The 22,427-nt window shown below is 34.9% G+C and overlaps 2 protein-coding genes across 9 annotated transcripts; one reads left to right on the top strand and one right to left on the bottom strand.

Moving 5' to 3' along the window:
- The first annotated feature begins 337 nt into the window (after positions 1-337).
- LOC145635613 (transcriptional corepressor LEUNIG-like) lies at positions 338-9,483 on the top strand. 5 transcript variants are annotated; one of them, XM_081686926.1, is made up of 18 exons: positions 338-615; positions 1,131-1,228; positions 1,329-1,438; positions 2,713-3,057; positions 3,162-3,250; positions 3,340-3,424; positions 3,576-3,660; positions 4,531-4,586; positions 5,176-5,478; positions 5,551-5,703; positions 6,164-6,409; positions 6,707-6,821; positions 6,903-7,012; positions 7,142-7,291; positions 7,826-7,981; positions 8,070-8,186; positions 8,401-8,610; positions 9,066-9,483. In XM_081686926.1, exons 1-18 carry the CDS (start codon positions 575-577, stop codon positions 9,204-9,206), a joined length of 2,610 nt encoding a protein of 869 aa, XP_081543052.1. In that variant the 5' UTR covers positions 338-574; the 3' UTR covers positions 9,207-9,483. The 5 variants fall into 5 exon arrangements, with proteins under 5 accessions (XP_081543052.1, XP_081543051.1, XP_081543050.1 ...); XM_081686925.1 differs by having other exon boundaries at positions 1,116-1,228; positions 5,176-5,358; positions 6,161-6,409; XM_081686924.1 differs by having other exon boundaries at positions 1,116-1,228; positions 5,557-5,703; positions 6,161-6,409.
- Positions 9,484-10,230: 747 nt separating this feature from the next.
- Positions 10,231-19,565, bottom strand: LOC145635611 (ABC transporter G family member 32-like). 4 transcript variants are annotated; one of them, XM_081686917.1, is made up of 24 exons: positions 18,873-19,565; positions 17,730-17,850; positions 17,541-17,629; positions 17,346-17,430; positions 16,379-16,538; positions 16,209-16,285; positions 16,061-16,114; positions 15,741-15,831; positions 15,344-15,645; positions 14,990-15,271; positions 14,479-14,795; positions 14,215-14,375; positions 14,023-14,126; positions 13,777-13,927; positions 13,499-13,621; positions 13,273-13,364; positions 12,841-13,173; positions 12,410-12,700; positions 12,239-12,322; positions 12,021-12,154; positions 11,699-11,926; positions 11,422-11,593; positions 11,078-11,332; positions 10,231-10,691 (listed from the first exon to the last, which is right to left on the bottom strand). In XM_081686917.1, the coding sequence occupies exons 1-24, from the start codon at positions 19,148-19,150 to the stop codon at positions 10,419-10,421; spliced, it is 4,257 nt and encodes a 1,418-aa protein (XP_081543043.1). In that variant the 5' UTR covers positions 19,151-19,565; the 3' UTR covers positions 10,231-10,418. The 4 variants fall into 4 exon arrangements, with proteins under 4 accessions (XP_081543043.1, XP_081543045.1, XP_081543046.1 ...); XM_081686919.1 differs by lacking the exons at positions 17,730-17,850; positions 18,873-19,565 and having other exon boundaries at positions 16,379-16,548; positions 17,541-17,590; XM_081686920.1 differs by lacking the exons at positions 17,541-17,629; positions 17,730-17,850; positions 18,873-19,565 and having other exon boundaries at positions 16,379-16,531; positions 17,346-17,402.
- Between the last annotated feature and the right edge of the window lie 2,862 nt (positions 19,566-22,427).

Here is a 22,427-nt window from a genome sequence, read left to right as displayed (position 1 = left end):
CAAGTACTGTTTGATCCAATCCGATGTTAGTTGGCTACTTTAATATTTCTTACCTTTATGCATTGCACAGGATTGAAAAAAGATTTAAATCGTACATAAAAACCCAAAAATCTCCATGACATTATTTAATTAGTCGATTACCAAGCAAAGCCGCAAATCCCAAAGGTTAAGGTTTGATACACTTTGATAGCGGATTAAAAAAAACCGTGAGCATTGAGACCTAATTAGGGTTAGGCTAACCGATTATTAAGTAAAATTACATAAATAACCTTCTAAAACAGATCATAGTGACGATCAAAGTATTATAAGAACCAAATTCAGAGCAAGTCAACTCGATTTCAGTCCAAGAAAAAAGGGGAGAAAATACGAAAAGAAATAAGATTGTTAATCCCTATAAATAAGGTGTAATCAAATAGGAAGAACTTTCCGTGTTAAGAAGCAGAACAATACTGCCTTTGCTATAAAACCTTTTTCTAGTATTCAACTAAACAACAATACTACTCTTTAATTTCATTGCAAAAAACAAAAAAGAAAAAAAAAAAATTGAAGCTTGGTGATTCTCAGCTTTTCAACTATGTCTCAGTCATCGCAGACTAACTGGGAAGCCGATAAAATGTAAGTTTTTTATGCTGAAATTCAATTTTCTTTCTCATCAATTTATTGGGTTCTTGCTTCCAACCAGTATTAATTGGTGAAGATTGAATCTTTTATTGGGTATTTTTTGTCAATTAAGCTCATGATTTTTCATTATTTTTGAGTTGGGGTTAATGGGTATGGTCAAAATTAAGTTTTTAGATTGAATTTCTTGTTAGGTTTTGTGTTTTTTTGCTGATATTCAATCTGAATTTGTTGTGAATTTTTTAATGGTTGTTTATTTGTGATTGTAAAGTAAATTTAGGGCTTGTATTTTGTGGGGATTATTTTAAGGGCTGGTATAATATGGAGTATTATTTCAGAATTTGACAACCCAATTAACTGAAACCAAATTTGGATTGTACTATTGATTTTAAAATAAAATTTAGGGCTTCTAAGAATTTGTTGCTTATTTTTTTCAGATTTTTGATTTGTTTTTTGTTTCCATTGTTGGTTGTATGATGAGTCTTATTACTTGGTAGTTGCTTGGGTGACAGGTTGGATGTATATATACATGATTACTTTGTAAAGAGGAAGTTACATGCTTCTGCTAAAGCTTTTCAACAAGAGGGAAAAGTATCTATAGACCCTGTTGGTAAGTGTAGCTTCAAGAAAGTTATATATGCTGAATATTGAAATACGCCTCTTTTAATTATTGTTCTATGGCTTGGTGTTCCCTTCTTTTGATTTTGTAGCAATTGATGCTCCTGGCGGGTTTCTCTTCGAGTGGTGGTCGGTATTTTGGGATATATTCATTGCAAGGACTAATGAAAAACACTCAGATGCTGCTGCTTCTTATATTGAGGTGTGATTTTTAGCTCGTCTAGTGTTGAAGGGTTTTTTTTATCCTCTTTTACAAACTGTATGGGGGTAATATAGAAATGTTAGATTTCATGGATTTAGGTTAGAAAGGGGTTAGGTAGTTTATCGTTATCTTTGTTTCTAGTGAAAATTCATTTGTCAGAACTTCAATCTGGGATTCAGGGTCTATGTCGTGTACAGTATAATAATTGATCTGAAAGTTTAAATTTGTATTTCACTGATTTGAATTCTGCTTTTGTAAAAGTGTACTCAGTGTTTCAGTAAGTGTTTTTTTTTTTTTTTTTTTTTGGATTTTGACCAAATGGAAAACCTAAACGTCCAAAAGTACTGCAGTTCAACGGTTGTCACTGATATTAACAGATTAGCTCCTTAGAAGAAAGTTTTGCGGTGAACTTAGAGTCTCTTAAGTTCTGTTCCAGGGCCCTCGATAACTAGAAGAAGAGTCAGAAAAACTCTTGCTAGAGGGAGGGGTTATAACTAGCCCCCTAGTGACTCCTTTTCAATTTTGTTGAAGATGGATGAAATATGCTTAGAGTCTCACTCATTCTAACTATAAGATTGAAGCTAACTGGGGCAGGTGCCCCTGTTTTACTATAATGCTCCCTTCTACCATTCATTGTCAATAAAGAATCAATATCTTTGAATTATATGGAAATTGCCTGGCCTAGAATAGAATCATAGATCTCTTGCTGGTCTTTTGTTGGGGCGGGTTCAATAAGGTTTCAATTTTATAAGCACTGAAAGACAATACCCCCCAATGATGTTATTTTCCTCCCTGGAAGAGATTAAGACGCAGTCTAGGCCTAGGCTTGTTTCTCTTAGAGTGGTGGTGGGAGGGTAAATGTACTTGAAAGGACAACTTTGCACACACTGCTCTACTAATTTTGGGCCACATAAGAAGCTGAGAACTGAAACATTGATCTCATGGACTATGGCTAGAATGTGTTTGCATGTTCTTGTAAGCTTGAAGGTTCTTATATAAATCTATGGTTTCTTCATTTTCCTTGTAGATTTTTACAACAACTACAGTACCAAAGCATTTTATTTTGTAGTACAAATATTGGGTGTTAGATAATCACCAATAATGTATCACAATAAACAAGTTTCTACTAGGAGATTTTCCCAGTCCATAGAGGCAACTAAGCGGCAAAGGCTGGATTACAGGATTCTCACACCTCGTAGTAATGGATAATGTATGCTTTTTTTTCATCCATTTTGAAGGTTGATTAATGTTTTATCTTTGCTTCTAAATGACAGACTCAAATGTCCAAAGCAAGGGAACAGCAACAACTGCAAAAATCACAACAGCAGATGCATGTGCAGATGATGTTACAAAGGCAGGCACAACAACAGCAGCAGCAGCAGCAGCAACAACAACAACAACAACAACAGCAACAACAGCATCATCAACAGCAGCAGCAACAGCATCAGCAGCAGCAAACGCGGAGAGATGGAGGCCAACTTATGAATGGCAATGCCAATGGAATTACAAATTCTGATTCTCATATGAGACAACCTGGAAGTGCTAGTGCTATGGCTGCAAAGATGTATGAGGATAAATTAAAGCTGCCAATTCAAAGAGAAGCATCAGATGAAATGAAGGTATTGTATAGTGAACTTTGTGATATCCTTTGCTGTCTCTGAAATTCTTGAAGGTCTCTCTTTTTCCCAACTTCAGTCAGTAAGTGAGACCCTTTTTTTTTCAGCAAAGGTTTGGGGATAATGTAGGCCAGCTCCTGGATCCAAATCATGCGTCAATGCTGAAATCAGTTTCAATTGGTGGCCAGCATCAAGGGTAAATTATGTTCAATTTTGTTGTTGCTCATCTCATTGGTTTCTTGGTACTGCTATATTAGCTATTGAATCGAGTGTCTACTTCTTAAGGCAAATGCATGGGACTCCTGGAAGTATGTCAGGGAATCTTCCTCAGTATCATAGTCGGAGCCCACAACTTCCCCATTCTATACAAGTATGTATGGGTTCTCATAATCATCAAGGCTTCTTGAGTTCTGACGTTCCTTTTTATATATATATATTTTTTTATTTTGCGGAGACTGAGTGGCCTTGCCAAACTGTCTTCTTGATTTAATAGTCCTCATACACATCTCTTTTTGGTACAGGACATAAAACCTGAGATGAATCCCATGATTAGTGCTAGAGTGGGTGGTCCTCCTGGTCCAGAAGGGTCGTTGATGGGTGTTCCTGGTAAGTTATTTAGTTTTTTTACAGGGCACTATGCAACCTGGTATGTTGTTTAGATTTAGAAAGCTTGAAGCATAAGAGTCTAGAGGTTGGTGTCTCAGTATGTTCTTAATATTCATGTTACTTTTTTATGGGAAATTTGAATGAAGATATTCCAATTAATTACATGAATATGTGAGTTGATATGCACCTGCTGTTTCAAGGACTTTATCCCTCTACTAACGTAGTATCGTACTATGTGACATGTGTAGTACATGTATGATGATTTAGACTAATTTAATCCTTCTGTATTGATCATTTTCAGCCTGAGATTACTAAATGTCATGTGCTTGGTTGTTGTCTTGTTGATGACAAGAAAAATTAAAGCTTCATATCTGTGATTCGATTCGTCATTGTTTTCTTAGGAGATAGAAATTTTTATTTGTGATCTTTGAGCGTTTTGGTATACCACAGAAAATTCGCATTCTAGTTTATATGAAAATTGATTTACTTGTGGCAATCAGCTACTTCATCCCAGTATAGAGTTTCTTTCACTTTTTGATATCATGAAGAATTACCACTATTTTTGTCCTTTTATATAAGCCAAATTTCTAAAAAATAAAATAAAAATATATACTACGTATATACTTTTTTTTAAAAAAAATATAATGCTCAAGTAATATTTTATATTTTAATTTATATGCTTTGTGGAGTAGTAATCTTGTAGTATATAAGTAATTAACTAGTTATCAGTTCCAAATCTAAGTGGAAGTTTATGTTTGGTTGGAGGGACTTGGGGAATATTATTTTTTCTTATTTCTCTAGCTTTGATTTTGGTGATTTATTTTTGTTACTTGTGTGGTTCATCATGATAATTAGATGCATATGTTGCAGGATCAAATCAAGGTGGTAACAATTTGACATTAAAAGGGTGGCCACTACCTATGGGTGTAAGTCATCTTAATGTTCTTCACTCTTTTTAAAATAATCAATCGATCTGTTACATGTTCTCGTTTGTATTCTTAAAGTTAGAAATGTGATACTGTATAATCTTTAAATTCAAATAATACATGTGTCATTGGCTCTTCTCGTGTTTCATTTCAAGCTGACTGTATGCTCACATCCACTGGAAGCCACTGTGCTTGTTTTACATAGTCTTTCATGATTATTGAAAGGATATCACTCCAAACAGAGAGGGGGGGGGGGGGGGGGGGAAGGGGGAAAGCAGTCATTGATAGCTGAACTTAGCTAGGACGATTTGATGTGCACTTTCTTGTTTCATAAACAGTGGCACTCTTTTCTGCTACTTTTCCTCTCTTCCATGTCTCCACAGGATTTTAACTTGGTGCTCCAAAAATGAAACTGTTTATGCACTGGTCAATGTGGTCATTATTAATATGCTATATTTCATATTATTTTGTAAAAGGTCCCTCTCATGATTTATAGGTTTCAGTCTTACCGTAAATAGTTGAAATATTATGCTTCATGTTGTAGGCTGCTGTTGTTGACTTGTTTATGCCATGTGGTTATGATTTTTAGAATTTTGATCCGCTGCGACCTGGGGTTCTTCCTCAGCAAAAATCTGTGAATCAGTCACCTCAGCCTATGCAGCATATTCAGCTGCAGCAACACCTTCTCATGCAAGCACAACAGAACCTGGCTTCCCCATCATCCATGGATCTCGAGACGAGAAGGAGAATGATTCTTAATAACAACAGAAATGTGAGTCTTGGGAAAGATGGACAGCTAAATAGCGTAGGCGAAGTTGTCCCAAACGTTGGTTCACCAGCACAAGCTGGTTGTCCAGTTTTGCCTCGAGGGGACTCTGATATGCTAATGAAGGTTTATACTTGAAGTTATGCATTATTGCATTGGGTTCCTGGTGTGTTATATTAACATATGAATTTTTTGCAGCAACAGCAATCAAACAACCAACCTCAACAACAAAATCCTCAAAATGCACTCTCTAGTCAGTCACCTCAGATTTCTAACCAGCCTGATAAAATGGGCTCTGCCAGCATGACAATGGATGCCAGTATGCCTAATTCATTTCGGGGAAACGATCAGGTTTGTTATTTTGTGGTTCAAAGTTTGGATTTCTACACAATATTTCATTGCTGTGTATGAATGATGCTCAGAGGCTATGCAGAATCTATATTATAAAAATTCTTCATGAAGTTGTCTTGTTGTTGAACATTAGATGACTGTGCTGCATCACATATTAGGGTGCATTCTCTTCATTTATCTGAGCAATCACTTAAATTCTACCTTAACTTATTTAGACCTTATATGAACTTATCTTAACTTGTTAGAAAAGTCGGTAATTATTAGTTGAACAGTTGAAATTGGATAGCCCTTGTTGGTTTTGAGCTCAGATAAACATGTTTTCCAAGCATGATCTTGAGTTTTTTTAATGGCAACTACAATTTTATTTAATTTTATTCTATTCTCAGACCTACCTTATTGATGCTTTCAAAGGGCATTGTTACCTCCACTGTCTTCCATTATCTAATTGTATTTTTAGCAGGCACCAAAAGGTCAAATAGGGAGGAAGAGAAAGCAGCAGCCAAATTCTTCAGGTCCTGCTAATAGCTCAGGTACTGCAAATACTGCAGGCCCTTCCCCCGGTTCAGCACCTTCTACACCATCAACGCACACACCAGCGGATGTCATGTCCATGCCAAATTTACCTCACAATGGTTGTTCCTCGAAGCCCTCTCTTGTGTTTGGCTCTGATAGTGTGGGTACACTCACATCAGCCCCAAATCAAATGGTAAGCAGCTTCTATTCTTTGTCAAAATTACAAGAATTAGATTGGAGGAAGGAGCTGTTGAGGTCATTGGTAGGCAATTGAAAATGGTTTAGATATGGCAACTTGACCTTGTTAGTTGAATCTTGAAAGTTTTGCTTGGTCAACAAGTTTAACTAGCGTTTTATTAGATACTTAAATTGAACTTTTGATGGAAGTAGTGGAGGACTGGAGGTTTGCGTTTTCTTTGGTGAGAATATAGAGCTTATGCTGTGGATGTCTTTTGGATGTGATATATGAAATGTTGTGGTGGAATTGCAGGCTGAAATGAACCGCTTTGGTGATGAAGCAACTTTGGATGATAATGTCGAGTCATTCTTGTCCCATGAAGAGGTAGATCCAAGGGATATGGGTCGTGGTATGGAAGTCAGCAAAGGTACTTGTTTTTCACAAGCATTTTTCCATGCATTTAAGGTGCATCCAGTGAGTGGAAGTAACATGTTTTCCACTATTATAGGTTATGTATTCAAGGAACTGGCACTTATTCAAGCCAGTACGAGCAAAGTCAATTGTTGTCACTTCTCCCCAGATGGAAAGCTGCTTGCTACTGGGGGCCATGATAAAAAGGTTATTGCTTGAGAATCTCCCCCCCCCCTCCCTTTTTTTTATTATTATTTTTTGTTTTTTTTAAATGTTAGGTCCATTGTAAATTGTCACTTTAGAGTGTTGAACATTGTAAATTGAAATCTTGTGCAGGCTGTGTTGTGGTTTGCTGATACTCAAAAACCAAAGTCCACTCTTGAGGAACATACTCATATGATAACAGATGTTCGATTTAGTCCAACAAAGTCACGGCTGGCAACATCATCTTTTGACAGAACTGTCAGGGTCTGGGATATTGATAATGTTAGTATACACATGCTCTACTTCTTATGGCCTCTCTTGATGCTTAGTAGTTGTAATATTTTCAACTACATCTAGGACAGTAAATCTCCTGTCATCATCTTTATTTTTGCAGTTTGCATTGATGCATTTTAATTTAAAGTTCTTGTTTCTGCAAAAAATGCAAATTATGCATGGATTTAATGCAGATAGGTGGAATATGCGCGTGCAAGCTTAATTCTGCTTCTGTACTAGGACACTAAATAAATTCTGTTTGGCTAATTTCCCACCCACTTTACCAATAGTTACAAGGAAGTTTGGCAGCAAGCCTTAAAGATCTCTATTTTCTTCTCTTCTAAAATTTAATATTGATTAAATTAGGGGGCAAATGTTCTCCTTATTTCTTGTCATTTTATCTCTATCACATTTTAGGAAAGTGTTGCTAATATTTGAATCATATAGAGGAAATTTTTTATAGTTGGTTTGTTAGATTGCTGGCACTATTAAAGTTTGATTTTTTAAGTTTCTCATGTGATTTTTAAACATCTCTTCTTTCAGACTGGCTACTCGCTACGGAATTTCACAGGTCACTCTACCTCTGTTATGTCGTTAGACTTTCATCCTACCAAAGAAGATCTAATGATCTCTAATGATTCAAATGGGGAGATACGAGTTTGGAGTATCAACAATGGTAGTTGTCCTAAGGTTATAGAGGTATGAAGTGTGACATAACTCCATATTCTATACTTTTGTGTCACATGAAATGGCTTATTGAATTATTAAATTGCTTTCAATTTTTCAGGGTGGAACAGTTCAGGTCAGATATCAGCCTCGTACTGGCAAGTTGCTTGCTGCTGTGTCAGAGCTGGTTGTCAACATAATTGATATGGACTCATACAGAGTCGTAGAGCAACTACAGGTGATGATTCTTCTCACTATTATTTGGTTGTATTGGTTCGACTTGTATTCTGAGCATAATTTGCTGATGCTACTGTGGCTCATTTGACCTTACTACAATAGTACTTCGTAGTATGTAAGATTTTAATGTAACAATTTTAATATGGAACTTAAGATTATACAAGCAACAATATGCGTAATCTGATTGCCTGAATTTATTCGGTATTCGGTATCAGGGTCACTCTCAAAAATTTCATTCAGCCTGCTGGGATCCTTCTGGTGAACTTCTTGCATGTGTAAGTGAGGACATGATCAGAGTTTGGAGTGTTGGTTCTGGCAGCAGCAAATGGCGATGTGTGCACGAGCTTACCGGCACTGGCAACAAATTCAACACTTGTGTTTTTCACCCTGTTTATTCTTCTCTTTTGATAATAGGGTGTTACCAGGCAAGTTTCTATCTCTTCTCTACTTTTAACATTTCTATACTTTCCATGGAGTAATTATTTATTAGAAGTGTCAACATTTCAGCCTTTGTTATGGTAACATAAAACAATCACCTCGTAATATTACCACTTTATTCTATGCCATTGCGTTGCACGGGCATTAAGAACCACAAATTTAGGCATTTTATACAGCAAGATTTGACAGTAGAATTTTGCAATTATATCAGCTGGAGGGAGAAAAGGAAGAGAAAAGGGGGGGGGGGGGGGGGTGGAGACTATATTGGCCTTGTGGCATCTTAGCATAAAATTCCAGCTAAAACTTTCATTCTGCGCTTGGAAAGTACCCTTTGTAATCTTTAGTAACAATCTTTCCTTGGAATATCAGATATACCTTCAATGTAGTTAAGTGGCTTCAACTTTTTATCTGTATTATAATTCACAAATTGTATTTTTGCCAGAACTTGGAACTTTGGAATATGGCGGAGAACAAGACGATGACATTGGTAGCACACGAAGGACAGGTTACTTCATTGGCTACATCCGTCTCAGGGTTGGTTGCTTCTGCTAGTCATGACAAGTGTGTAAAGCTCTGGAAGTGATTGGGCTCACATGTTTTTTTGGAAGACCCGATATTTTATAGAGACTAGACCGACTTTGTTTTTAGAAACTTGTTCCTGGAACGTGTTTGAAATTAACGATAGAAATCATGTTTATATTCCTATACTTAGAATCGAATTGTCTTTTGCTTAGTGAATAGGATTGGATAGAACATGCTTGTATTTGTTTTTTCTTCTAGTGCTAACTCAGCAGTTGTATGATGATACTAAACAAGCTGTCCCTTTTCATTTCTATAAAACGCATAACTTGTTATACTGAGTTGCAGGATATGATCTAATTTTCCTAAATTGTAAATTGCTGCAGATTTGTTTAAAAGAATTGCTTCCTCTTTTGTGGTTTATACGTTAAAAAAAAATAGTCATGTGAGATTTTGTTATATTTATCTTGATTTATCTTGATGCATACTTTTATATTATCAACTTGTATTATATTTACTTGTATAATTAAAGATATACAATGTCAAAAATGTGCATTAGGACACGTAAACCCCTATGGTACAATAGTTGGGGAATAGCCAGCGCTGTGGGATCAGAATTGGTAATCTGTCTACAGCCACTAATCTTTCTGTCATCCCTAATTTGATGCCGAATTGAATGATTCAATAAGCTTATTCAGTGACGAATTTGATAGGTACTAATAATGGAGAAAATTAGGTTGAAGTTTAAATTTATGCTTGATGAAATCACTTTTCTTGCTTGTACAATTCCACTCCATTGCACCCTTCCCCCCAACTCTCAAAGTGTCTAGTCTGCAAACTCGGTCGAATTGACTTGTTAAAGGTTCCAGTCTAATAGAGCAGTTCATCTTACCAACTAAATATGATTTGCACGTACAATATTTACCAAGCTAGTCTTAAGGCAAGGGGTTGAACTTGTGGTTTAATACCATTCATATTACAAGTTCAAGTGCAATATTCTTGCCTTTCGGATTTTCCCATTCTCGAAGCATAGGATTTCTGGAAGAGTTGAAAGGATGTATGGAAGGGTATTGGCAATATATATCAAGTATTTAAGAAAAATTTTATTATTACTGATATTGGAGGGGTCTGAAATGCATATTCATTTCCTTCCAACATTGCAAAACAAATTGTAATATATCCCAATGTATAAAATCAATGGCCTATATGTATGTAGATTTGCTATACAGATAACTCATTACATGTCTCTTTTAAGAGCTGATTGTAGAGTATTCTATCACCTTTTCTGAAAGTTGAATGATTTTATAGCGTAAGCGAAAATGACAGCAAATAACAAGCAGAAACTGGCTACCAAGATACCGGCAATGCCCACAAAATCATGCCTGAACCCTAAACCATCTTTCAGCAGTTGGCTTATAGGCATCGAGCGAACCCCGTCTGATAACTTCACCAGCGTGTTATCATCACCATACTGTGAGGTAAGAAGACCGTAAAGACTCCAGGCCACTGGGTTGATCCAATAATACCACCTCCACCATACAGGAATTCTCTGATGTTGTAAAGAATTTAAGTTAGTCACCCTTGAAAAAAATATATACAAGTAATAGTATCCTAATAAAACTATGAAATATTGGTGCTACTTCCAACAATATGAAAATAAGGGGAATGCTACACATCTAATATCGCACCAAGAAAAGAGTCTTATTCACTAAACGTAACAATACATAGAAATTTTTACCCCATAAAGACTTAATGTAAAATATAAATAGGGGCACGAGTCAACCTTGAATTGAGTGTAAAAGACTTTTTTAATTTTATTCTAATACCATAATAAATTACTTTAGCTTTTTTTTAAAAAATAAAATATTGTTTAAGCTTTAGACCTTTATAAGACAGAATTTTCATTTCCATAAGTTGATTTTAGTACTGCATTACCTTGTAAGGGATCATGAGGCCACTGAAGAGGTTCCATAGCATATAGAAAGGAGCAGCTATTATGGCGGCGACATTGTGATTGGGAGTTATAGCAGTAGTCATCATTCCGAAAAAGGTGAAGTATAGTACTGTGAAGAACGCGAAGAACATGTACCAAATAAACTTCAAAGCTGTCCATTCAAATGCAGCCATGGCGTAGAAAACTGCTGCATAAATGATTGTCTGCACAAAAACATAAGGAAACTCTATTGCTACCTGCACAATCGACATAGAAGGCAAAAATACAGAATTAGTAAATATATCCAAGAAAAAAAGGATAAATCAGAGATAGTAGGAAAAAATACCTGTGCAAATGCAAACGGTAAAGCTGAATACAGCCCTGCAGCTCTTTCTCTGTACGAAACAAATCTTTCAATGGAAACAACAGGCTGAACTGCTGTTCCATTTGTAATTCCGAGGAAGAGTACTGCTGCATATAGCGATCCCATTGCATTAATAATGTCCTGCTGAGTTTCCCTTCAAAATTTCAACAAGTAGTGTTAGCAGAATTACTTAAATATCTTTTGCCTTAAAGCATTTAGATATGGCTGATAAACAAAGGCAAAAGTCCAACTAGTTTACTTTTTAGAGCCAAATTTCCAACATATCGATCCAAGCATCAGGGAGATGATAATGGTGTAGAAGAAACGAACTGCTGTGTACTGAGGATTCCGCCAATAAGATAGATTTTGCTTCCAGAGACACGTCAGGAACTGATCAAAGAATGATCGAGAATATTTGGTTGGAAAAGATATATCTTTAGAGTTACTAGGTGGTTTACTGAGACGATCAACCAACTCTTTGTTATACCTGAACCAAAAGAAGGGGCAAGTTAGGCTATAGTATCATGAACAATGTCGCATAATCAGGTAAAATTAAATACTAAGTATAAAATTGCACATACTGAAATAGCCGAGAGCTTTTGTAGATTTCTGCAAAATCTACATCAAGGCGTGCTTCTTCTGCCATTGAAGTAACATCAAGCATCCATGCTGCGGGGTTATAACCAGGCTTGATCTTCTGCACCCCTTCCACTGACTATAAATTTATCGAAACAATAAGGATTAGATAACATTTTAACAAAAGTAACCGATTTATAACTATATTTGAAACTTCACTAACCTCAAAATAATCAACAAGTTTGCAAGATCTTGGTCCGAGTGGACCAGCATAAATGACTTGCCCTCCACGCTTCATAAATAAAAGCTGCCATGGATACAAATATAGGTGTAAACACACATCACCATCATATATGCTTCAGAAACGAGGGCAGTTATAAGAGAAAAAAGGTACCTCATCAAATGATTCAAAAATGTCTATGCTTGGCTGATGGATTGTGCAGACAATTGTTCGACCAGTGTTTACGATGTTCCTCACAGTTCTCATCACAATGGCTGCAGACCTTGCATCCAATCCGGTTGTTGGCTCATCCATGAAAATAATTGACGGGTTAGCAACCAATTCAACCGCAATTGTTAACCTCTTTCTTTGTTCTGTTGACAAACCATCAACTGCAGGTAGACCAATCAATGCTCCACTCAGCGATGTGAGTTCCACAAGTTCCATAACTTCATTTACAAAAGCCTGGAAAAGAATGCCAGAAATATTTATCAATAACAACAAGAAAAAATGGCCAATACAGATCTTTCTGAAGAGAATTTAATTCATAAAGACTGACAAGAACAATTTTTATAAAATGGAAGCAAGACAGGTGACACACATACCCTTTGAGTCTGCAAGTCAACTTCTGATGATAAACGTAGCCAAGCAGAAAACAGAAGTGATTCCAAAACAGTTAAGCACGGGGAATGAATATCATTCTGTTCACAGTAACCAGATACTCTTGCAAATGTTTCTTGCTTTTTGGGATGACCCGATATGAATATACTTCCTTCTATGTATCCGCCAGTTTTTCTACCAGCTAAAACATCCATGAGAGTTGTTTTACCAGCACCACTCACACCCACCAATGCTGTGAGAACACCAGGCCTGAAAGATCCGGTGACATCAACCAGCAACTGTAATCTATCCTCTGATACGCCTTGTTGTTTCATCTCCTGTTTTACAAAATGGGATTACAGAAAAGTATTGCTGAACCAAATACATTCTAAAACCTCATTGCTAATTGAAGACAAAGTTGGGCCTTATGTACTTACCAAAGGAACATCCACGTAATAATTGACATTACTGAATGACATAGACAGTGGTTGAAATGGTAGAACCATCCCCCTTTGTGTACATGGTTTTCCTTTTTTGAGTAAGGTCACAAACAGAATAGAACATAAGTTTCTTACACACATAATATTAAGAAAAAGAATGGCTTGTCAAAAAAAAAAAAAAAAAAAAAGAAAAAGAATGGAAAATATATATAAAGTTACACACCATTCAATGAGCCTGAATGCTGCAAAAATTCTCTCAACTGAATGACCACAGTTTCACCCCTCTTCTTCCTTTCCCTCTCTATGAATTCGGTATTAGAAATTACAGCTTGTCTCTTTCCAAGGGCTGATTGATTAGTAAAACATAATGTGATTAGTATAGTTTGCCTTAATGCATGGCTCATCATTTACAGCTTTAATGTTTGAACTGAAGACTGAAGACAGGGCAATACTCTTACTAGGATGGACTTCTAAAAAAAATACAGCAGATGTTTTGCTTACGATGAAGGTAATTAAGGTTGAATGTGAACATGACATTGAACAAGACTGTATATGCAACCATTACGCCTACTCCAATCCAGTACCAGTAGCTTTCTGTGAACAAGCTCCTTGATCTCAGTACTGCTTCACCGAGTCTTGAATTCCCAACAGGCTTGAACAAACAAACAAACAAACAAAAAAAAAAACAACAGTTAGAACCTTTGAAATATATCTTGAACTACAACAAATACTAAAAGAGATAATTACCTTATCCCAGGAATGACCACTGAACTCATTCACAGAAACTGCATTTTGACAATACATGAGGGGAGAAATCCAGAAACCCCAGACCCACCAACGAGGGATGCTATCTGTACAAATCAACAAACTACGTCAACTCGTCAAGGTTGGATCTTGGATGTCTATACATAAAGGTACCTGCAAAGTACTTATTTTTACCTCTTGAAATGATGTATCCACCTAGACCCATCACAACCAACATGGCAAAGGATCCGAATGTGTTGGCCACAATCATACTTCGACCTAAGGATCCCATCACACGGAAAAGTCCCAAAGACATTTGATGCAGGAGAAAGTAAATCAAGAACTGCTTAAAGAATCTGTACAAAAAAAAAAGAAGAAATAGTTGGTCAATAAGAGTTCGTGCAGGAGACTCTACAAATCCAGACAGAATAGAAGAATCTGCTTTTAAGCAAAGATTACCTTATAATGTTGGGATCATAGCCAATCACAAAATATGTGACGATCACCCAAACACCGGATTCAATTAGTGAAGTTGGAATGCTCAAGAGCCAAGAAGGGATAGAATAAACCCAACAAGGGTAGAAGTGCAAGTCCCTATGCTTGTAGATAACTGGAAGTTTCATCACTAACATGGAGACCTCGGTAAATCCATTGAAAAGAATTATAACCATGGAGAAGTAGAGTGCACCAAGGTAGAGGCCTCCATCATCAACTGTATTATGGTGCATCTTTGTTCGGAAAAATACCGTCATTGTAATGGTAGCAACAAAAAGCAGCTGCAAAAGTGCATTGACAAAAAAATCAGGACTGAGTAATCCACTATGATGGTAGAGACAAGAAATGATAGAAACATTGTTGGCCTCTGCAAGAGTATAATGGAGTCTTGTTCTCAACGAAGATTCAAGATATTATGTTGTTCTAAACCCATAATTTTGACCTCTTAATACCAGGAAATTCATAGCTATCTTACCTGTATAAACTTAAAGACATAGATAAAAGAGTTTCTATTCATTAGGAGCTTCTGCCATGAATATCCGATCTTAAGAAGCTCCCATTTCTTGACACCATATGCAGAAGCTGATAAAGCTGCAGGATGACTATTCCATTTATTAAAAGGTATAAATAGATCCCGGCACAGATTACTCCCCACAGAGAAAAAACGGAATGCATGTGAAAATTTTTCTACAGGAACATATTGATATGCGCGAGAAAGATCAGACCAATACTGCTGTTGGTCCTTCTTTGATGTGACCTGTGAACAAAGTTTGTAATAAGTAACACATTCAGGTCGGAGCCTAGATTAATTTAAGCCAAGGAACTCTACCTCTTGCAAGAAATCTGCAACATTCTTCCTCTCAGGACAAATAAACCCCATGGATGCAAAGAAATCAAGAACAGAATCGCGTGGTCCTTGATAAACAATCTGACCTTCACTTAACAGTATAACATCATCAAACAACTCAAAGGTTTCTGGAGCAGGCTGAAGGAGAGAGACCACTGTGGTACCATCAAGTGCACTGGTTGAGTGTTTGAGATACTTAATAATTTGGTAAGTAGTTGAGCTATCAAGTCCATTTGATATTTCGTCCATAAACAACACTCGAGATTGTCCTGCTAATAATTCACCTATTCAAGCAAAAAGAACTCTACATCAGCAAAAAGGATACAATATCCAGCAGGCAATTGTCATCAATGAGAAGATACAATATCATAGTTAAAACCTGTTGTGAGCCGCTTCTTTTGGCCACCAGAAATCCCTTTGATCATCTCATCACCAACAAGAGTGTCCGCACATATATCTAAACCTAAAATCTTTGTATAAATAGTTTTAGTGCTTTATCAAAAGAAGAAAGAAATATCTTGTTGGTGTTACAAGGAAAGCATCAAAGTTAAGCTTAAGGCCACTTTTAGAAAACAAGGGAAACATTTTGGAAAACAGATTGGTTATCAATGTAATCAATTCGATTATCTGCCAAAGACATAAAATATCTGTATTGTCTTTAATACTGATGCAATGTATAACGCAAAATTAGTACAATACCTTTAGTATATAATCCACAAGAAGGCTTGTATCTTTTCCATCCAAAGACATAGCCTGCACCAGTTATACTACGTTATTGAAGGTAATGACTTCACAAAACCAAACTATTAAGCAAGGACTACAATACATATTAAGAGACTGCTTTAACCTTGATAAATATGTCAAGGTCTTCTTCAGGTTTTAGTCTAGATTGCTTCTCTCTTCTCGCAAGCTCAAGAAGCATATCTGTCATAATGGTATACAATGTAATACATCATCAGGAAGCAATATCCAAGTATCGTGTCAAAATAATAAGAAAGCAAGATAGAACTAGCTTACCGTACTTGCTTCCAACACCTTGACAACGTGCAGCAAATGCTAGAGTTTCCCTAACAGTCATCTCTGCTATATGGCAATCCTGTTGACTTACATATGCTGATGTCCTCTGAGGAACGAACTCTCGGAGATCATGCCCATTATATGTGATTCTCCCTGACATCTTTCAATTACTAAAGAGATATTAGGAGGTCATACTACCACAACCATTTTGCATGCATATTATCCAAATTGCACAGTAAATAAAATAGTGTCCCCTCTTCCAATTTATTTTTGATGTTTCTACTTCATTTCATATTCTTACAAAAAAAGAGATCTTGCTTATCATGGATGTCTTGTTTATCATTTTTCTTTTGGAAGGGTGTCTATGAGTTACTACTCCTCCATACAAAAACAAGTACAACTCAGCTGAATATCAGCAAAAACTTAACAGTAAAACCAATTTGATAACTAACACCTTTATATATCATAAATTCATAATAATATTAAAAGTTACTTGTCAATATAGAAAGAGTTTAATACAAACATGATTACCAACAAAAAGCCTTGAGATGATAGCTTAAAAAAAGACTAGACTAGCAATAATTACTTGGTGAAAGGAAGAGAAAGCGAGATACTATCAATAATTAGACCCTTTTTAAACACCATTTGGTCACTTTAGGATATTGACAGCCCTAATTAGCTTGGTCATGATCTTGATTACAAGAATAACAGTCAAGATGTTGACTTTGCGGTTTAACAAATTACATAAATCCAAAAGTAGACATTACGTTTGACAAAGGAAGTAAATAATACTCAACCAAAAGTAATCCGTAGTACGAAAGCTTAATCAATAATGACTAGTCAAAGTTAAAGTCCTCAACCATCATAAAAACAATATTGGACTTTTAATTTGTGATTAAGACAGAGCTTATATTATATAATGATATCAAAATCATCCTTAAACTAAACGAATTAGAATCTTTGGTACCTGCAATCCAGGTGGAAGGCGTCCTGCAAGTGCTAACAGCAAAGAGGTCTTCCCAGAACTAGGAGGGCCTAATAGCAAGGTCAACCTACAATGTTTATATGTTATAATCAGTCAACTATATGTAAATACATTAAACAAAAAATTAAAAAAACAAAAATAAAAACTTAAGAAACAATGATGTTATAGTTTAAGCACCTGGAAGGTCTGATTATACCACTGATATCATCCAATATGGTAATTTTTTTCCTCTTACCCGGAAACAAATGCAACTTCCTCAAGAGAGCCTTCGACAATGTGACAAATAATTCCGTGATTAAGACATTGGTTGATAGATAATTAGAAACATAATTAATATAAGGAATGTTAATCATAGTTTGGTTTCACCTCAGACATGTTGAAAATGAAATTTGGAATTGTTGGCAACGCCCTGCTTCCTAGATGAACATATGACTCTACTGTCAAGTTCAGAAAGCGAACTTCTACCTTTGGAAATTCCAACTCTACCCTGTAACACGAATAAAAGAAAAGATTTAAACACTTAAAATCACTTGCTATTAAAGCTTTTCATTATTATGGCATCAAGTAATAAAACTTTACTATACATTCATGTTATAACAAATCGTTATTTTCAAATTAAATCGTTATGTATAATCATTAGACATATAGCATTACTAGTACTACTACTTTCATTTTAACACAAATCGCGAATCCTCCATTAACAATAATTGATATATATTGATCAATAATTTTTTTTGTAAAGTTATTTACTTATCAACTAATTACGCGGTGAGTTAATTATTGTTATTGTTAGTATTTACCCCCCCCCCCCCCCAAAAAAAAAAAAAAAAAAAAAAAAAAAAAAAAAAAAAAACTTCCAATTTCTCCTCTTTCTCTATCTTCTATTATTATTTGTTTGTCAAAAAAATTTCTAACCACTAGCTAGATTGCAGTATTCATTTCAGCAGTAAATACAAAAAGCTAACCACCTTCCTAGCTAAAGTAGCTTACAACCTCTTTCCTCAAGCAATTCGTGCTCCAAAATATAAAACAAACAAAAATCACGCTTACATTTCTCTTCAATAATTCAATTTCATTTTCTACAATTTTTTCACAAACTCATACTGTATAAAAAAATTTATAAAAAAAAAAAAAAATCAGAAATTAACAAGATCACATGCAATGGTACTAAATATATATCTCCAAAATCAAAACCAATCTAATACATTAATTTGTACAAAGTATTAAAAACATTTTCACATAATATCGTGTTAGATTTGTTTTAATAGGTAATTAAAAATACTCCCCTGTTTATTTATTTTATTGTCACATTTTCACTACTACATATGAATTGACACAACATTATCACGGGACATCGTATTAGATTAATTTCAATATCTATATTCAAAACATCAACATTTTATAATTTTTATCGCTCTAATACGAGTACCTAATTAAAAACAATCATAGTGACAAGTACGGATTATTACATTTAAAAAAGACCGTGAAAAATCAAATGAAGCAACTTACGCTTGAAAACGGCGGCGCATTCGATCAAAGAACAACTTAGGATCATTCTCAACAGAGCTAAAAAGACGATCCAAAACAACCTTACGTTCATCAGCTTCAAGCTTACCAACATGGATCTCCTTAGTATCACCTAGAACATTCCGGAATATTCCACGACGTACTCTTGTGTACGTCGGAAGTCTCTGAAGTGCAGCCCATCTTAACGCCTCTTCATCCTCTCCTTCTTCTCTAAACGACTCCGATCTCGCAAACACATTCTCGGCCCCCGAATTCCACATTACTATAATACAATCACGTCTTCTCTCAAGACTGTACCCTGTCGTATGTTATTATAAAAATAAAAAGAGAGAGAAAATGTGAATATGAATATGAATGTGAATGTGGGTTAGTTTGAGGTGAAAGGAGGATGAATAAATGGAAGGAGTTGAGCAGCTGCCATTGTAATGAGGAGTATTTATTTCAGTGTTTTTTTTAAAAAAAAAAAAATTAAAGATTTTTGTGTGTTAGTAGTATTTGTGTAAGAGTAGTAGTGGTGTAGTGTAGTAGTACTGTCTTGGTAGTTGGATTTTTTGGGCATGCAATAAATTTCATCCTTCCAACTTTGTTTGTTTTTCCATCTCTTTCAATATTTTTCTCTCTCTTGTTATTATTATGACTTTACTATTGTGTGTGATTTAATTTGTGTCAATTTGTACACCCGTTGTTTATACCATGCCCATGTTATCCTTCTGGCTGGTGTAATTATTGATACAGTTTGTGATATTGTAGATAATATATATTGAAGTTCGGAAAAAATAAAATAAAAATAAAGATAATATTAATGTACTACTTCCGTTAAAGTTGTAGATAGCAATTAGCAAAGCTAATATGTAATTTTAAGGGTTATTATATATGTACGAGTATTGTAATGGTGTGATGATGATAATTGTACAATTACGTTAATTAGTGTTTAATTTATTGATTATTTGATTATAAAAATATGTTACAACTCTTCTAGTACTATTCAGTTGAAGTATATTTCGTCTTAGATTGAGGGTTTGTTCTGATTTACTGAACTGAAATGAATTGTTTATGAGAGAATGAAATTAAGAACGAAACTGAACTGAATTGATTGAAGCTGAACTGAACTGAAATTAAGCTGAAGAGAACATGCCCTCAGTTTGGTGACGTTCAATCCTAGTCTTGCGTCTTAAAGTCAAAGAACTAGCCAACTACTCTGACCTTCGTACATGGTATGATACATTGTTAGAAATGAATCGTTAAGAAACTAATTTAATCATTGTTTAATTTTACCAAGCGCTTTTTACGTGTTTGATTAGATGCATGGATCATCACCCTATAAACAATTTGAATGTGATCGAGGTGTTACTTAACGTCCTTAATTAATAAATACTCGTCTACTCGTAGTTGCTTTGTTAGTTATGTTTTGATAATTTGGTGATATTTCCCCTCAGTCTTCCCTACACATTCTCCACGAAGTCTAGTGGTAAAGAAATTGAAGGGGAGCACATTAAATACCTATTGTGACTTGTGAGTTCACAAATAGTTAAGGATGGTGAAGGTAGGTCCATTATTTTTCTCCAATTTCACAAAATTTCTACTAGATCATGTTCGTAAAAAAACCAAATAAACAAATCTTTCAGTAACAAAGAGAGTACGTATGTACCAATATTCCAATTTAGGCGCGTGAATAATAATAATAGATGCTATGTGACGTGTGCGCTCATTACGGGACCAAAGCTAAAACAGTTAAACGCTACCAAAGGAACGTACAAAAAAGGAGTAAGATAAAAGACTTAAATGCAATGGTTGAAGTATGAGTCATGAGTCGTGACGGTTGGGAAGATGGTGAAAATGAGAAATGAAAATCATGATGATTCTGCAACCGTTATTTGCTGGTTTTTAGGTTAAAAAGAGTAAAGGAGTATAACAGCAAACAGCCTTGCTGAGGTCAGATGATATAGCTATTTGTCAGTTTCCTTCTTTGGCTTTGTTAATAAACATGGAATAATGGTGCTTTCAACTACAATCTCACGGTGTTTTTCAACTGAAATCTCATGTTGTACTCCCTCTTGTTCTTCAAAGATTTTATTTGCACTTTGTGTGGTCTTTAGCAAATAACTTTGACTATTAATATCTTAATTTTTATACGTATTAGCTTAAATAACTATAAAATAAAGTTGTTATTATATAGAGTATATACGAAAAAACAAATTACAACGAACAAATCTAACAATATTGCACTTGATAATACTCGTATATTTTTACTTATGCTAATACAGTACATAAATCACAATATATATGGTCAAAATTTTTAAAATTGTTTACTATTTCAGATTTTTTTTTAGTTGCAACTTTGGAATATTTTATATCTCTTAAATAATACCCCAAAATTGCAACTAAAAAAAAATCAGAGATAATATATAAATAGTAAACTAAAAGATACAAAAATTAAAAAAAAAAAAATGTATAGAACATCTATATTGATTAATAAAATTTCCTCTGTTGCATTAGTTCTATTGAATTTAATCTCAAAATTGAATTTTAAACTTGAATGCTGAATCCGATTAAAAGAAGTTCCTATATAATTAGAGTTTGAGATAAAAAGCTTAATAAGTTCAAAAAAAATTTATTTACATCTGGCCTCTAGGTACAAAGTGTACCCAAGGACGGTTCATTTAAATTTTTTTGCTCATCTTAAAATATTACAATAATGAGCCAAAGAAATATCAAATGAGTAGATGAATTATCTTTAATCTTTATGTGCACCTAACTACCTAAGTGTATATATATATATATATATATATATATATATATATATATATAAGGCTAGAATAAGTTGGACCAAAATAAATCTAACCCCAATTCTTGCTGCAAAGTAGCTCGTAAATTGTTCAAGTTTAGAAGATCATCAATATTCAATACAGCATGCATTAATCCTAAAAGAACCGAAATAGTAGCACTATTGGCATTATATTGCAGCATGATTATTTTGGTCACATACATCCGCCAATCATCATTCTGAGACCACAGAAGGAAGCTTTGCTTGCCAAGCTCTAAATAGTAACAAAATTTTAATGATAACATGTAGGACAATCTTCTTTTATGTATTTGTATATCTCAAAGAGTCAAGACTCAGGACCTGTTCTCTTACGTTGAAATTCAGTTCAGTTCAGTTCAGTTCAGTTCCGCTCCTAATTTTCTTCTCTTATCAATGAGAACAGGCCCTCAGTTATTCCAATCAACATACATATACTATCTATTGAGTCTTGAGATATACAAATATGAAATATGTTCGTGTTCTTGTTGATTGGAATAACCGAGTACATAGTTACATACTCTGAGCTATATATTGATTGGAATAACTAAGTCTTAAGATACTGATTGGAATAGTAGTATATACAATCAAGGGACATTCATGTGAAAAAATTAATCGTTACGAATGGCGTATATATTGGTCATATTATATACAAGTGTAATAATAATAATAATATTGATCGGGTTCGCTATAGCTAGAGGGGTGGGGAGCCGAGAGGTGGGGGTCCAGATTGTATC

Source organism: Chenopodium album, chromosome 6 (assembly GCF_948465745.1).
Source record: "Chenopodium album chromosome 6, dcCheAlbu1.1, whole genome shotgun sequence".
Lineage (NCBI taxonomy): Eukaryota > Viridiplantae > Streptophyta > Magnoliopsida > Caryophyllales > Amaranthaceae > Chenopodium > Chenopodium album.
This window is presented reverse-complemented; position numbering and strand designations above follow the sequence as displayed.